Genomic DNA, 14,894 nt, shown 5'->3' with positions numbered 1-14,894 from the left:
CTTTGCTGTTAAAAGTTGTTAAAGGGCCTGCTTTGTACCTGGTCATTCTAAGAAAGAAAGGAAGGAAGGAAGAAAAGCATTTACACAGAGAACAAACGAAATTCCATGCTGCAGCACGGGAACAAAGGCGGGGTCCTCCTAAATGTATTTTGATGAGGAAGGCTACCTTGATATGAGGCTGAGGGAAGGGCTGGGGTCACATGCTGTGCCCAGCGCCTCCGATAGGGGGCAGCTCCTCCCACCCGGTCCCGCCCCCCTCCCTGGCTAGAGTCCAATCCCTTGGCTGGGGAGGATTATTAAACCTCTCTCGGTGAAAAGGCACCACCTAATCGCTCTTTTTTTTTGCTGCGGCCGAGCTAATTACAAGTGAGCACGTGTGTGCACTCGGTGGGGTTGGGAGAACTGCCCGGAGCCAGGCTGAGGTTCCTAAACTAACGGCGCTGCTGTTCTCTTCCCCTGCAGATTTCCCCGCTTGTGTGCTTGGCTGCAGCCCAGCAGCAGGAGGGCGGGAGCCAGCCAGTCAGCCTGGGCGGGCGGGTTGGTCTCTCTGCCCGCTCATTACCTCCAGGAGTAGGCGGAGCGGCGGCGACCTAAGCATGAACGCGCAGGCGCGGGGCCAGCCTGCTCGCGGTGACTGGAGCAGCGGCAGCCCCAGAGAGCAAAGCGCCGGTTCGCAGCCGCGGAGGCAGGAGCAGCAACCCCGTCCCTTGGGCCGTAGCGACGCTGAGCCGGACCCCGCAGCCATGCCGGTGACCGAGAAAGACCTGGCGGAGGATGCGCCTTGGAAGCGGATCCAGCAGAACACCTTCACGCGCTGGTGCAACGAGCACCTCCGCTGCGTGAACAAGCGCATCGGCAACCTGCAGTTCGACCTGAGCGACGGGCTGCGGCTCATCGCCCTGCTGGAGGTGCTCAGCCAGAAGCGCATGTACCGCAAGTACCACCAGAGACCCACCTTCCGACAGATGCAGCTGGAGAACGTCTCGGTAGCGCTCGAGTTCCTGGAGAAGGAGAACATCAAGCTGGTCTCCATCGGTGAGCTTGGCGCGCTGGCCTCGCCCGTCGGGGCAGGGCAAGGAGCGAGCGGGCGTGGGCAGCCGCGCCTTCTGTCTGCGTGTGGGGCCGAGAAACCGCGGGCTGGGCTTCCTTCGCCTTGGGGTTGAGGCAGGCTGCCTGACCTTGGGTCTACGCCGTTTCGGGCGGGCTTGGCACTCCCACACCGTCTGCGGGCACTGCTTCTGCTGGGACGAGGCTCTCCTTGTCCGTGCCCCCCCCCCCCGCCCCACTCCGTGGTTGCAGCTGCCCCAAAGTGAGGGGAAGCCTTTGGCTCTCGGGGAGATGGAGCCTGCATCCCCCCGTGGTGATGGTGCCGCTCTTGTTGCCGTACTGGAGTTTGAGGGGGGATGGGTGTGCTTCCCCCAGCACACTCAGCTGCTGAGCCTCTTCCTGGAGGCTAGAAGAGCTCCAGAGAGTCCCTGTGGCCTGGCTGGGTGGGGCACTGGGGAGGTGCCCAGCCTGACACTCCTGGCTGGGTACCTGGCAGCTCTGGGTTAAACCCAGCGGCCCTGACACTAGTATTAACCACTAGCATTAGCCCTTGAATTGTCTGGAACCCCAAAGTGTCTTTTGGTGGAAACGTGTGTGTGGGGTGTTTAAATCTCCTTTTTTGAGGAGGCAGCAGGGGTGTCCGTGCATTGGGTTTTGGCATATTTCCCTTCTTCAGTCCCCCTCCTTCAGGTAATTGAGTCTTCCCACCCACTACTTTCTGGCCAAGACTGACTGTAGCCCAAACCCAAAACTGGGAGAAAGTGAAGAAAGGGCCAGTGCTGCTCAGACAGGATTTCCTGAGGTGCCTCCCTCCCAGCAGGTAGATCCACTTCCTTTTAACCGTAGGGCTCTCCTCTCTATGCTGGAGGCTTATGAAGGGCTTGCCCTGTTAAAAGGCCAGCCTCTGATTCTGAGATGAACCATTCAGTATAGGTTTGCTTTCTGCCGAGGCTAATCTTTGTGCCAGTTTTAAAAAAACTTTGTGGGTTGTAGCCTAGTTTATAGAGCAGTGTTCTGCAACTTGGGGGAGGGACATGGGTCAGAAAAGAAGCCTGTTCCTACTCACCTTCCACTCTGAAGAACGTGTGTTTTAGTCAAACCAAATTGGGCTGTTGTGGGTGTGCTTTTTAGGCATTGGGTAAAACCAGGTGCAAGCAACTAAACTTGCTGACTTACTAGGTAGTTGAACAAGCACTCAAAAGTGGCTGCAATCTTTGGTCTCTAATACTGCAACCCGGCTGACATCTCTATTCTAGTTTCTAGGGCTTGCTCTTTAAGGACTCATGAGAGCTCTCCTCAACTAACTCAGCAGAACAATTTTTTTAAATTTCTTTGTTGATATTGCTATTGTGCCACTTGATTCAGAATGCTTGATTTTTGACTTAGCAGGAGCTGCTTTCTTTCCATTGTGGGAGCAGATGTCAAACCATAACAAGACTGCTCATGTCTGCCCAAACTTTAATTTGTCATGTCCTTACATATTGGCTGTCAGTAGTGACTTGGGCTTTGGGTAACTATCACTTAAGTTAAAACCTTGCTCACAATACAGGCTCTTCTGAAATCTAGTTGAGACTTAAAAAAAACTTGCACATGGGGAATGACGCTTAGTCTTGGACTTGCTACTCGCCATTCAATGTTGCATTTTGCTAAGCTGTATATGAATTGGGAGGTATTGGGGTCAGAAGGAATGAAATATTGTACAGGACTAATACTTTTTATGACCCTGGCAGCCTCTTGATCACTGCTTTTTAAGTATTAGAGTTCATAAACTACTCATCTAACTAAATAGACATTTGGATTACTAAATGTAATGGTATTAAAATGTAGCAGAGCACTATACTGCTTTGACTAGTGGCCACGTTTCTAGCACCTACTTATTCTAGCTCTGCCAGTATCTACCCTTGGAAAGTTGCCATTCTGTATTCTACATATTAAAGCGGTGAACAAATTGCAAAAAAACAAAAAGAAGCCCTATACAAGTAACAGGAGTTGTTGCTGAGAAAGTAACCTGTGTTCTTGCTTCATACCATATCATTTTCATGGACACTTCTAGTTGGTAAGTCATTAATGCATTATACTCAACTCAGGTGGCTTATATTTTCGTGGTTCAGTATGCAGTACTTAAATAGCTTTTCAGCTCCTGAGGCTTTGTATAAAAGCCCTCTGGAGGCGTGGCATAAAAATTGGTGCCTTAGTTACCAATAGCAGTTCTAAAATACTGCATTCTTCTGCCATGACTAGCCTGATTGGCCTAATCTTACCAAGTCCAAGGGAGATCAGTGGGACTTGTTCCCAGTTAGGTTGGCGTAGGATTGTAGTCAAAGAAGGCACATACACCCTTCCCTGAGCTCACTTCTGACTGCTCACAGAGCAGAGTGTTTAAACTTCAACCATTCTTAGAGTCAAGCTTGAAACTTATCACTATTATATTGGCAATTCCTGTAAACCATAGCCACACATTACTCAAAGCTCCAGGCTGAAGCTGGAAGCAACGTGGTTCCTAGAACTAGAAAACAGGGAAGTTATTAGAGTCAAAAAACTTATCTAGCCAGCCCTGTACCCTGAGGCAGAACATACTAGAAGGCATTTTCTATCATAAGAACAGCCCTGCTGGATCAGGTCCAAGACCCATCTAGTCCAGCATCCTGTTTTACACAGTGGCCCACCAGATACCGCTGGAAGCCTACAGGCAGGAGTTGAGGGCATGCACTCTCTCCTGCTGTTACCCCCTGCAACTGGGGAGTTCTTTAACTCTTGATGGATGAATGCAGAGAATCGTTAGCCTCTTAGCTACTGTCTACAACTCTCATTTTAAGATGCATATTCATGATGTAAACGGTAAAGTGTGCCATTGAGTTGGTGTCTAACTCTTGGCGACCACAGAGCTCTGTGGTTTTTCTTTGATAGTATACAAGAGGGCATGATGTAGTATTGGTGAAATGGGAACTCTAAGCCTACTTCATGGAAAGATACAGAGAATTGTGTTGATAGGACTTTTTTGGGTAGGCTGGACTTCTGCAAGCAAAGCACCTCCAGCTGCCAAACCATTATTTGGCCAATCTATCAAAAGCTTGCAGTCTGTACAGATTTGTCAAGGCAAATGGGACCTAGCAAACAGTTTGAGAGGACATGATGCTGTTGCATTGCTAAAGCTAAGCAAGTCGTTGCTTGTGGGAGCCCTGTCCAAGCTGCTCGTAGCTTCCCAAAGGAAGCATAGGGACAGAAGTGTAATATGGTTTAGTTAAGGCTCTTAGGAATTTAAGATTTGTTAATGGCAAACCATCTTCATAGCCAAGATCTAGCTGTGCTGTCAAAAATCAGCTGCCAAGTAGTAGCACAGAAGCAGTGTGTTAACAAGTAAAGGAAAATAAAACTAATACCTGCCTGTGGGAGCTGAAATCTTAACTTTCTAACAATTGTTACCCTGTTTGGAGGAAGTCTGTCTGAATTTTAGTTAGGGAAGTAACTTCAGTTCTCTCTGCAGTTGTGTCTCTGGAGTATAGAACTATGCTATTATGAGCAAAATGTGACCTTGAATTAGAGACCTAAAGCATAACTACAGAGACGTGTCTGTGTAAATAGACTTGAGGCTTCAAGGAAAAGTATAGGAGAAGGAATGTTGGTTCTCTGTATGTAACCCATATGTTTTGAAGCAGGGGAACCTTGCTGAGCTCTGAATCAGTCTCTTTGTGGGAAAATACCTTTGACAGCTGCTGCAAACTTGCTTTTCCAGGAATTACTTCACTCTGCTTTCTTTTTAGCTTAAATATTAACAGCAGAATATATTGTGCAAAGTGCCAACTGAAGCAACAATAGAAATAATGTGTACTCTTGTACTGCTCATGCTTGCGTGCTCCTAGTACAAAACATAGCAGAAGCTTGACAAAAGTGGTGCAGGAGTGGTTGGGGGAAGGTCTACTTCACCATACAAGCCCCTCACCTACTGAGTTGGCCTTGGGAGATGGCTGCTTAGCTCTTGTAAGCTGGTACTATGCCTGATGTGCAAACAGTGCATAGTTGGTATAGTGTGCAAACAATAAGTAATGTGGTGGGTGTGGTTTCCTGGGACAGGCAGGACACAAGCGGAATAGTGGCAAAATGTTTGGTTCTAGCACACTCTGGAGTACCACTCACTGTGGTAAGAAGTTCAGAAATATTAGCTGGATTTCAAATAAGGGAAAGATGCTCCAAGTCCCTAGCATCAAACAGCAACTGATGCTTTAAGTTTGACTTTGGTCATAGCTTAGGTTGCCTGAGGGAAGGCATGATCTTCTCCTTGGATTAGAAGATGGTACCAGTACAACTCATTTAGCCACTGCCCTTAATGACTAAAATATCAGTAGCGGAGGAAAAACAATCTTGTTTTATAACTTCTGTGGGGTCTCTCCTGAGGCACATAAAGCAGGTTGATGGGTCCACATGGCAGTTCTTCTTGAGTACACTGTTCCTTGTTTGGGGATAGATGTCCTAAGGTATACTTTAGCATAGCTTGAACTTGTTAAGATAACATATTCAACTACACTTAACTTTGACTGTTTGGGTCATCTTTCCCAGAAAACCAAGGGATCTCACTCCTGTGGTGGTCAGCATTGCTCTGTAATGAAAAACATATTTGACAGATGTTCTGCTTCTTGAAATCTTGGTGCTAATTTTTGTCTAAAGTGCCTAGAAGCAGGCTCCTGAGAACCCTGGCAGGGTGAAAATCTGGGGCAAATCAGCCAGTGTGGAGACCCCTTTCAGTTAATTTTAATGGGGGTTAAAAGAATTGGATCCAAGGTGGTTGCCCTGCTTGCCCTGTCCTAAGGACAGCCCTGGGCTTCTGAAACTAGTGGGAGAAGTCCAACATAGCATAGTTAAATAACTTTGGGTGTAAATATGTCAGTTAAAAAGCATGCATTTATGGTGTGATCTGGTATCCTGATAGTTCCTGTCTAGATGTAAATATTTGTCCAAATGAATGGTACCCTGTACTAGTAGTAGTATGGGCCAGAAATTGTACATGGTGCAATGGTGTTCACCTAAAAGTGCAATGAACTGCCTTGGTACTAAAAAAACCTTCAGTCAGCATTAGCTTTCCCCACTTTTTTTTGTTGGAAGACAGAGTTAAGCACCTGTGTATTTGGCAGTTCTATTCAGCTAATGACTAGCTATCAAATTTAATAACTTGTATTTTACTGAACAATTTTTAATTTGGTTGCCCCTAAGCAACCAATGTAGCTTTTTGCTTAGGCACAGAACTGAGTCACATGGAAGCCTAGTGTGTGCTACAGAAGTGGGAAGTCGTCCAAACTTAAAATTGTGGCTGCTGCATGCTTGAGATGGTAGCTCCTGAAGTACCGGTCATAGTGAGCCTTGTTCAGTGTATGCTGCCAGATTTTTATATGGGAACTTTTCCTACAGTAAACCTGGCTGGTTTTTCATGAGCAATAAAATGCTAGTTGGCTGCTCTAAAAGTTCTGAATGCATCACTCATGCAGGCAATAATCTTGCCACCAATGAACCAGACTGCCGAGTCTGGTAATTAAAAACTACTGCACTGAATGTAGTAGTCGGCTGGAGAAGAGCTGAGCTGCAGTTTTCTGGCAGACTCTAAAGACATGGACTGAGATTTGCAACTCCTGTATCAAGTTGCAATCCAAAATCCCAGAGGGGTGTGTGTGTGTGTGTGTGTGTTGGGGGGAGGGGGCACTTGCCTCAGACCCCACATGTGGGGGGGGCAATCCAAAGCATTGTTCAGTATTTGATTACATAAGAACAGCCCTGCTGGATCAAGCCCAAGTCCTATCAGGTCATCATCCTGTTTCACACAGTGGCACACCAGAGTCCTCTGAGAAGCCCACAGGCAAGAGGTGAGGGCATGCCCTTTCTCTTGCTGTTGGTCACCTGCAACTGGTATTGAGAGGCATTGTGCCTCTGCGGCTGGAGGTGGCCTATAGCCACCAGACTAGTAGCCATTGATGGACCTGTCCTCCATGAACTTGTCTAAGCTCCTTTTAAAGCCATCTAAGCTAGTGGCCATCACTACATCCCATGGCAGAGAATCCCATAGATTAATAATGCAAAACTAATTGTGTGAAGAAATACTTCCTTCTGTCGGTCCTAAATTTCCTTACTTTCAGTTTCATGGGATGGCCCCTGGTTCTAGTGTTGTGAGAGAGGGAGAAAAATTTCTCTCTCCACTCTTTCCACCCCATGCATAATTTTATACACCTCAATCATATCTCCCCATGGTCGCCTCTTTTCCAAACTAAAGAATACCAGATACTGTAGCCTTGCTTCATAAGGAAGGTGCTCCAGGCCCCTGATCATCTTGGTTGCCCTCTTCTGCACCTTTTCTAGTTCTGCAATACCCTTCTTAAGATACAGTGACCAGAACTGTATGCAGTATTCTAAATGTGGCCACACCATAGATTTTTATAAAGGCATTATAATACTTGCATTCTTATTCTCAGTTGCTTTCTTAATGATCCCTAGCATGGAATTTGCCTTTTTCACTGCTGCCGTACACTGAGTCGACAATTTCAGTGAGCTGAGACCTTTCTCCTGGTCATTCACTGACAGCTCAGACCCCATCAGCATATATATGAAGTTGGGGTTTTTTGCCCCGATCTGCATCACTTTACACTTGTTTATATTGAACCGCATTTGCTGTTTTGTCACTCACTCACCCAGTTTGGAGAGATTCTTTTGGAGTGCCTCACAATCTGTTTTGGATTTCATTACTCTAAATAGTTTAGTGTCATCTGCAAATCTGGCCACTTCACTGCTTACTCCAACTTTTGAATAAGTTAAAGAGCACTGGTCTCAGTACAGATCCATGGGGGACCCTACTTCTTACTTCCCTCCATTGTGAAAACTCTTCATTTATACCTCCCCTCTGTTTCCTGTCCTTCAGCCAGTTAACAATCCACGCATGAACCTGTTCCCTTATTCCATGACTGCTAAGTGTACTCCAGAGCTTTTGGTGGGGAACTTTGTCAAAAGCTTTTTGGAAGTCCCAAGTGTAATATGTCAACCAGATCACCTTTATCCAAATGTCTGTTGACACTCTCAAAACTCCAAAAGGTTAGTGAGGCAATACTTGCCTTGCAGAAGCCATGCTGGTTCTCTTTCAGCAAGGTCCATTCTTCTAAGTGTTTAGCAACTTCATCTAGTCCTTAAGTATTCTTTCCATCAATTTACCAGACTCCGATTTCTCAAGACAGTTTAGAACATCTTCCCCCATCATTCAAATTGGTCCAAGTTATTCAACCTCCAAGCCTGAGAAACTCTGTTCCGGAGAAGGTATATAGTCAGTAGCCTTTGCTGTGAAGACAGACTCAAAGAACTCATTTAACTTCTCTACAATCTCCTTATTCTCAATAATCCCTTTCACCCCCTCATCATCTAAGGGGCCAGCTGCCTCCCCAGCAGGTTTTCTGCTTCTGATATATTTAAAGAAGCTTTTGTTATTCCCCCTTAACACTTCTAGCTATATAGTTCTCAAATTCTTTTTGCATCCCTTATTGACTCCTTGCATTTCTTTTGCCAGAGTTGATGTGTCCTGAACTTGGTGGTACCTTTCCTCCTTTTTGGTATACATTCCAACTGAGCTTCTATTATTGGGGCTTTGAATAAGTTCCATGCTTTCTGGAGTTATTTGATCCTCCTGACTTTCCCTTTCACCTTTTTACCAGTCCCCTGATTTTTAAGAAGCTTCCTCTTCTGAAGTCCAGCGCATCAGTGTTGGACTTCCTTGGCAATGCTTCACTCGCATATATACTGAATTGGATCACACTATGGTCACTATTCCCCAATGGTTCGGCAACTCAGACATCTCTCATCAGGTCCTGGGCACCACTCAGGATTTAGTCCAAGATCATCATCTCTCTGGTTGGTTCCATGACTAACTGTTCTAAGGAACAGTCATTTAGCATGTCTAGAAGTTTGGCCTCTCTTTCACTACCTGATTGTGAATTTATCCAATCTGTGTGGGTAATTGAAGTCAGACATTATTGCTGCTCTGTCTCTCTTTGACATCTCTCTTATTTGCCTCTCCATCCCCAGGTCACGCTCAGCATTTTTATCTGGAAGGCGATGGCATGTCCCTAATAATACATCTCCTTTCAGTCCTCTGATTGTCATCCATAATGATTCTGTTGAGGACTCCAGTTCTTTCCATTCAAGGCAGTAAAATGAATCGGTTAAAATAGAACTCCAGAATCTAGAGTTATACAGTATTCTGAGTTATTACATTGGCACAGAATGCAGTGGCTGACGTACTGCACAATTTTATGCACAGAGTGGATAACACGGTTTCAGAGCACTGTTGCTCAAGTGCAACAACTGTGCAAATGGAGTTGTGCGACAGTGGCCCTACTATACATAATGGCTGAACTGTTGTGCAACTCTGTTTGCGCTGTTGCTCAAACATTGTATTCCTCCATGTGAGTCATGTTGCATAGTATGTCAGCCAGAGAGGGAAGAAGGCGAGGGGGACTCAAATGAAGGTTCTGCCCCCAGATCCCTCAGTCTTAAGAAGGCCCTGCAAGATCTTAAGACAAATTTGGCATGAGATTCACATTGTAGCCAGCTGTCCAGATAAGTGTCCTGAGTGTGAGATGGTGGCCACTTCCTGGTTGACCAGACTCCTGCCTCAGTATATAGTAGTGAAGAATAGGTCCTGGTTTGAAAGGGTAGGCCACCTTCTTTTAAAAGGGAAAAAGCACCCTGTCACACCCATTATTGCTGAGAAACTGACTCTTTAAACAGGAACACACTGATAAGCCGCACTTGGATGATGACTCTGTAAGGAGAAATGCCAAGCCCAGTTCACCCTAGGCTTTTAGTAGTTCAGTCCTGTAACAGTTGTACTATTAGTGGCTCACTGGGGTGTGTGTCGGGGTGTGTTAATTGAGTTGCAATTAGTAATGCTATTGAAGCAACTTCCAGTCATTTCTCTTCTGCTCAAAGAACCAACCTGTACTTTACTTATGAATCTGGGTGGGGTAGTTAAACTGAAATGTTTGATTTATGGGTTTCTTTATATGCTACTGCCTTGGTGAACAGAAGTAGTAGCTTTTAAATAGAGAAGGTGGTTCCATTGCTAGCAGCTAATATCCACACCCCTTGTTTATATATGCTCAAACACCTAGGTAACAGCAAAACTAACTACTGTTGTGTAGTTGCGTAGATTTGGCTTCTTCAGAGAGAGAGAGAGAGAGAATAGAAATTCATGTGTTTAGTCTGTACAGGGGGACATAGCTTGTTGTAACTGAAGCATAAAAGGTTCTTTCCTTGTATCTTTCTGCTTACTGTTGCCGTTCCTCAGACAGGTGTCAAAATGCCACTATGTTGCAGCCACCTAAGTTGCCTGTACCCCTTCCAGGCTAAGGCTTGGCGCTTTCCCAGGGCTGTACTTCTTTAGCCAGGAGGACACAGCATAACACTCTCACTGGCATCCCAGACCCTGTGCTGGGGAGTCCAACAATCTTCCTCTGCTGATTCTAGAAAATGCAGGCTAGTGAGAACCCAAGAAACTCAGTCGTGGTCTCTACTGGGCAAATGTCTGAGCTATCTTGCATGGAGTTGGACCACGGATATTATTGGACTAGATGGCCCTAAGTGGCAGTGCATCTTCAGGGTCCTGGTAAAGGCCTTTCCTAGCCCTACAGTCTGAGGACCCTCAACTGGTGGCCCTAGGGGTTGAAGTTGGGCCCTGTCAGGCATGTGCTTTTTGTTCACTAAAGGCCTGCCACAGATGCTGGCCACTGGGGAGCGATTTGCGATCTCTTTCTCTCATAGTACAGATCTTCTCTTCATTCTTTTTGCCAAAACTGGCAATCACAATGCCAATATTTAACCAAAATGACAGTAATACTCAGACACTGGAAACTGGAGAAGATATATTTCTGAAATAGAAGAGCTGTAAGCTGGCTTTCCAGAACGGACCTACTAGTTCATGTCAAAGCAGAAATCTGCTTCTTGCTGCAACAAGAATAGAACATCAGGACTCGAAGTTAAAGTACTCCAACAACCCAGATTGTAGCCTTCCTAATATTCATCCTGTTTAAAAACACTATCTGCCAACTTGGGCTGGGTAAGTAGATAGTACCCAGAGCTTGATAGTACCCTTACTTGGTGAAGACAAGAATTAGAGTGTAACAACTCGTAGGAGAGGCCTTTGATCAAGGAAGAATCCATGCAGAAATGGCTGTAGTGTTGACCACGTTGTACAGAAGTCACAACCAGAGGTGCCAACAGGACTCTGGGCCCAGTTCTCTGTATAGATTGCCCTCCCCCCACCATCTAGAGGAAGAATAATATGGTGGGCTACTGTTCCCTCTGAGTGCTCAAAGTGTGCTGAGCAGCTATTTCTCTCCCCTTCTCTTGGGCAGTGTTCTCTTCCTCTACTCCAATCTCTCCTCCAGTGTTCCCTCTAACAGGGTTTCCCAGATGTTGACTACAACTCCGATATTCCCTAAGCAAAAGCTATTGCAGTTGGGGATACTGGGAGTTGTAGTCAACTGCATCTGGGAATCCCTGTTAGAGGGAACACTGTTCCCTTCTCCTTTAAAAAAGAAAAGAAAAAGAGTAGAAGTGTACCGAGGCTTGTAGAGAGCTGGCCTAGAGCCATAGAGATGCTCAGTTGGCACTTTATTGGCCTCTGTACACTGTTCTTTCAGCAGCAGTAAGGAGGATGGTGGGCAAGCAGGTGGCATGATGCCTCCTGTGCAGGGCCCCTCTTGCCTCTGGGCCTAAGGTGGCCACCAACATAGGAAGGTGTGTTCTATTGCCTACCCATCAGTGGCCCCACAGCTGCCCTTTGGTCAAGAGGGAGAAGAAACAAATACAGAATCTTACTTCTAGTATAGTATCCTAGCTTTACATCACACTTCCACTGGATTTGCCAGTTGACAATTTTGCTTGTTGGATGTGTGTACATAAAAAGAACAAGAGGCTTTGGGTACCATCAAAATCAATCTGATAGCTAAATTGATACAATCAATGATATAAAGACACTTGGGCTTGAATAGCTTTTAGTATTTGAACTACTATTGGTTAGTCCTTAAGAACTGGACGTGTTACAGGGTGGGAATTTCAAGGTACAAAAAGATAGTGACTTTAGTAGCTTAAAGATGCATTCAGGTTTTGTGAATTCACTCTATTAGTGCTAGGGGTGTGCCGTAATCCTAAGTGTAATTGGGGTGGCAGGATACCTCCCTGCCGCCCCTTCCCCGATGTTTCTGGGAAAACTCCCAGCAGTCCTTTGCGCGTGTGCACGTCAGAGACGCGCATGCAAAGGACTGCTTCTCCCAGCAGTGTCAGGGAAGGGGCGGCAATTACACTTAGGATTATGGCAAAAGAGCAGGAAAGCAGCGGGAGGGGTAAGTAAACCCTCCCACCGCTCTTAAAGGTACCCCCCCCGAACTGGACCGCCCAGGTCCGGAGGCTATTTCAATGGCCTCCGGACCGGTCCGGGCCCATCCCTAATTAGTGCTTCAGAAACTTATTGCACATTCAGCTATCTTTCTCCTTAGCATGCCGAATCAGAATACCATATATCATATAACTGATGAAAGGAAAGACAGGCAAAAGTACCTATGTTCATGTAACAAGTCCCCTGTATGGGAAGTGTACATGTCTGGAGAGTCTCATAATGGAAATGTGTTTCAAGACACAACTCACCATTTTGCTAATAGAACAATGATGTAATGGTTGACATACTTCCTTTAGAGAGTAAAAGGTTCAGTGGCTGGTGTCTGCCTGATGACTGAATTAATTATCCTTAGTTAAAATTCCTTTAGGTCTTTGCTTGTAGTTTGTCTCTGAGCTAGTATTAGTTTCAGTTGATATTCCTGTTTTTTGGCTAGTTAACCTTTGTGGGCCAAATCACAACTTCTTATGTTACTTAATTGAAGATCAAAATGGAAACATCTGCACACTGACTTGCTGAGAGGCTCTGCCCAATGATTTGTGCTGGCATTATGTTGCTATTCATGTTTGCCTTGGTATCTAGAAATGTGCTGGTTATTTGAAACAAACTTCTTTCCAGTCTTGGCAAATATGAAAAGTTAATCTCTGTCCAAGTGGGCCCCTGACCTGAGAGGGGCAGGGGCAGCTTTGTGAGGCAATCTGGGCCCCTTTCTACATTGGTAGTCTTGTTACTGTGGCGAACACAGATTTCTTTCTTGTTGGGCCAGTAGCAATACTACATGGGATGCTGACAGAGTGGGTAAATGGAGGGCAGCAGCCACTGACTACAACACTGCTATTGCTGCTGTCGGCCTACCAGTGATGAAAAGCTTGTATCTGAAACAATGTGTTTGGGGAGGGGGTGCCACCCAGCTATCAGCCTCTGGTTTCTGGCTGACCCTGTTCTCCTAGGGGGCAGTTGTTAGTACTGAGCTCACATCAGCTGCCCAAGTGTGACTTGTGTTGATCTTGACCTTGTCTCTTCTTCTTGTATATGTAGTCCTGCCCCCCTAAATAAATAAATAAGGCAGATATAGGGGGACTAATGTCTCCATGGGGACTGCGAATAGCTCCCAAAGGAAACACTAGTTCTTTGATATTTGTCTTGATTCTAAAAGGTTTTTCACTTGGATTTTATAGACTTGGAGTTTATGGGATAACTTCAACACGCGCCAAAAAAAAGAGAGAGAGAGAAGCTGGCAGCACAAGTATGTTGTCTGTACTTAACTGGTTCTTTTAATCTGAGGATGGCATTGGCAAACATGCATTCAATTCATCAAGTGAAATATGCTTCTGTGGAGTGCTAGAGGCCTTGCAATGTAACTTCTGGGCTGTTGAGCTGTTGTAGTTGAAGTAAGACCTGGGCTTCTTGAATGTGAACCAGTTAGGTTGGATAACTTGGATTGTACAGAGTTGATGCCAGGAAAGGACAGTGCCTTCTTAACCCTGATTGATTTGAGGATTCTGGGCATTTCCCCACACCTTAAGCATACCCAGAGGAATCCCCCCAGGCATATTACTGGGTTTGTCTTCTGTGGCAACTTTTGTCAGAAAACCCAGCATAAGTTGGGAGGAGGCACCATCCTCTCATAGCGGGAACCTCTCTGACTCTTGCAGGGGCCCACAAAAATGGTTTAAATTTGACTGTTGCAACAAATTCCTGCCTATTGTGTATGCAGTATGATGGGCTCCACTTCTTCCCTTGAGTTCATTCATGTAGTATTGAGAACGTTGAGGTAGAAGATTCTTTATGTTGGGTTAGTCTCTTGTACCCATCTTTAGAACATTGTGAATTTGGGGAGAAGGGGTGGAAGGCTGTGTTTCACTTTGGAGCAAGTCAGGTAGGGCAAGAGCCATGTTGCTTCCAGTCTTCCCCCATTACTCATAACTTGCAAGATGAAATAGCTATCACTTGCTTCTGACTTTTCTCCAAGAGCCAGGGTCACATGTTAGGGGACCCCACCACCGAGTTCTCGGCATATGTTAAAGCACATATGCAGGGAGAACTGGTCTTGTTGTAGCAAGTATGAATTGTCCCCTTTACTAAGCAGGATCCACCCTGGTTTGCATTTAAATGGGAGACTACATGTGGTCACTGTAAGCTATTACCCTTAGGGCAGGCCTGCTCAATTTAGGCCCCTCAGCTGTTCTTGGACTACAACTTCTGTAATCCCCAGCCATATTGGCCAATAGCCAGGGATTATGGGAGTTGTAGGCCAACATCTGCAGGAGGGCCAAAGTTGAGTAGCCCTGCCTTAGGGGATGGGGCCACTCTGAGAAGAGCAGAAGGTTCAAAGTTCCCTCCCTGGCATTTTCCAAGTTAGCCCTGAGAGAGACTCTTACTTGTAACCTTGGAGAATCCCCTGCCAGTCTGTATAGACAATACTGACTTA

At 45.8% G+C, this 14,894-nt stretch overlaps 1 protein-coding gene across 4 annotated transcripts in view; it reads left to right on the top strand.

Moving 5' to 3' along the window:
* The first annotated feature begins 373 nt into the window (after nucleotides 1-373).
* Nucleotides 374-14,894, top strand: part of FLNB (filamin B) — a 113,867-nt gene continuing 99,346 nt past the window's right edge. For all 4 annotated transcript variants that reach the window (XM_053293802.1, XM_053293801.1, XM_053293800.1 and 1 more), the window contains exon 1: nucleotides 374-1,035. In XM_053293802.1, coding sequence (XP_053149777.1) covers nucleotides 597-1,035 — 439 coding nt within the window. In that variant the 5' untranslated portion in view covers nucleotides 374-596. The remainder of the gene's footprint in view (nucleotides 1,036-14,894) is intronic.

The sequence above is a fragment of the Hemicordylus capensis genome, chromosome 2 (assembly GCF_027244095.1).
Source record: "Hemicordylus capensis ecotype Gifberg chromosome 2, rHemCap1.1.pri, whole genome shotgun sequence".
Classification (NCBI taxonomy): Eukaryota; Metazoa; Chordata; class Lepidosauria; order Squamata; family Cordylidae; genus Hemicordylus; species Hemicordylus capensis.
Note: the sequence above shows the minus strand (reverse complement) of the source record. Positions and strands in the feature narration are given on the sequence as shown.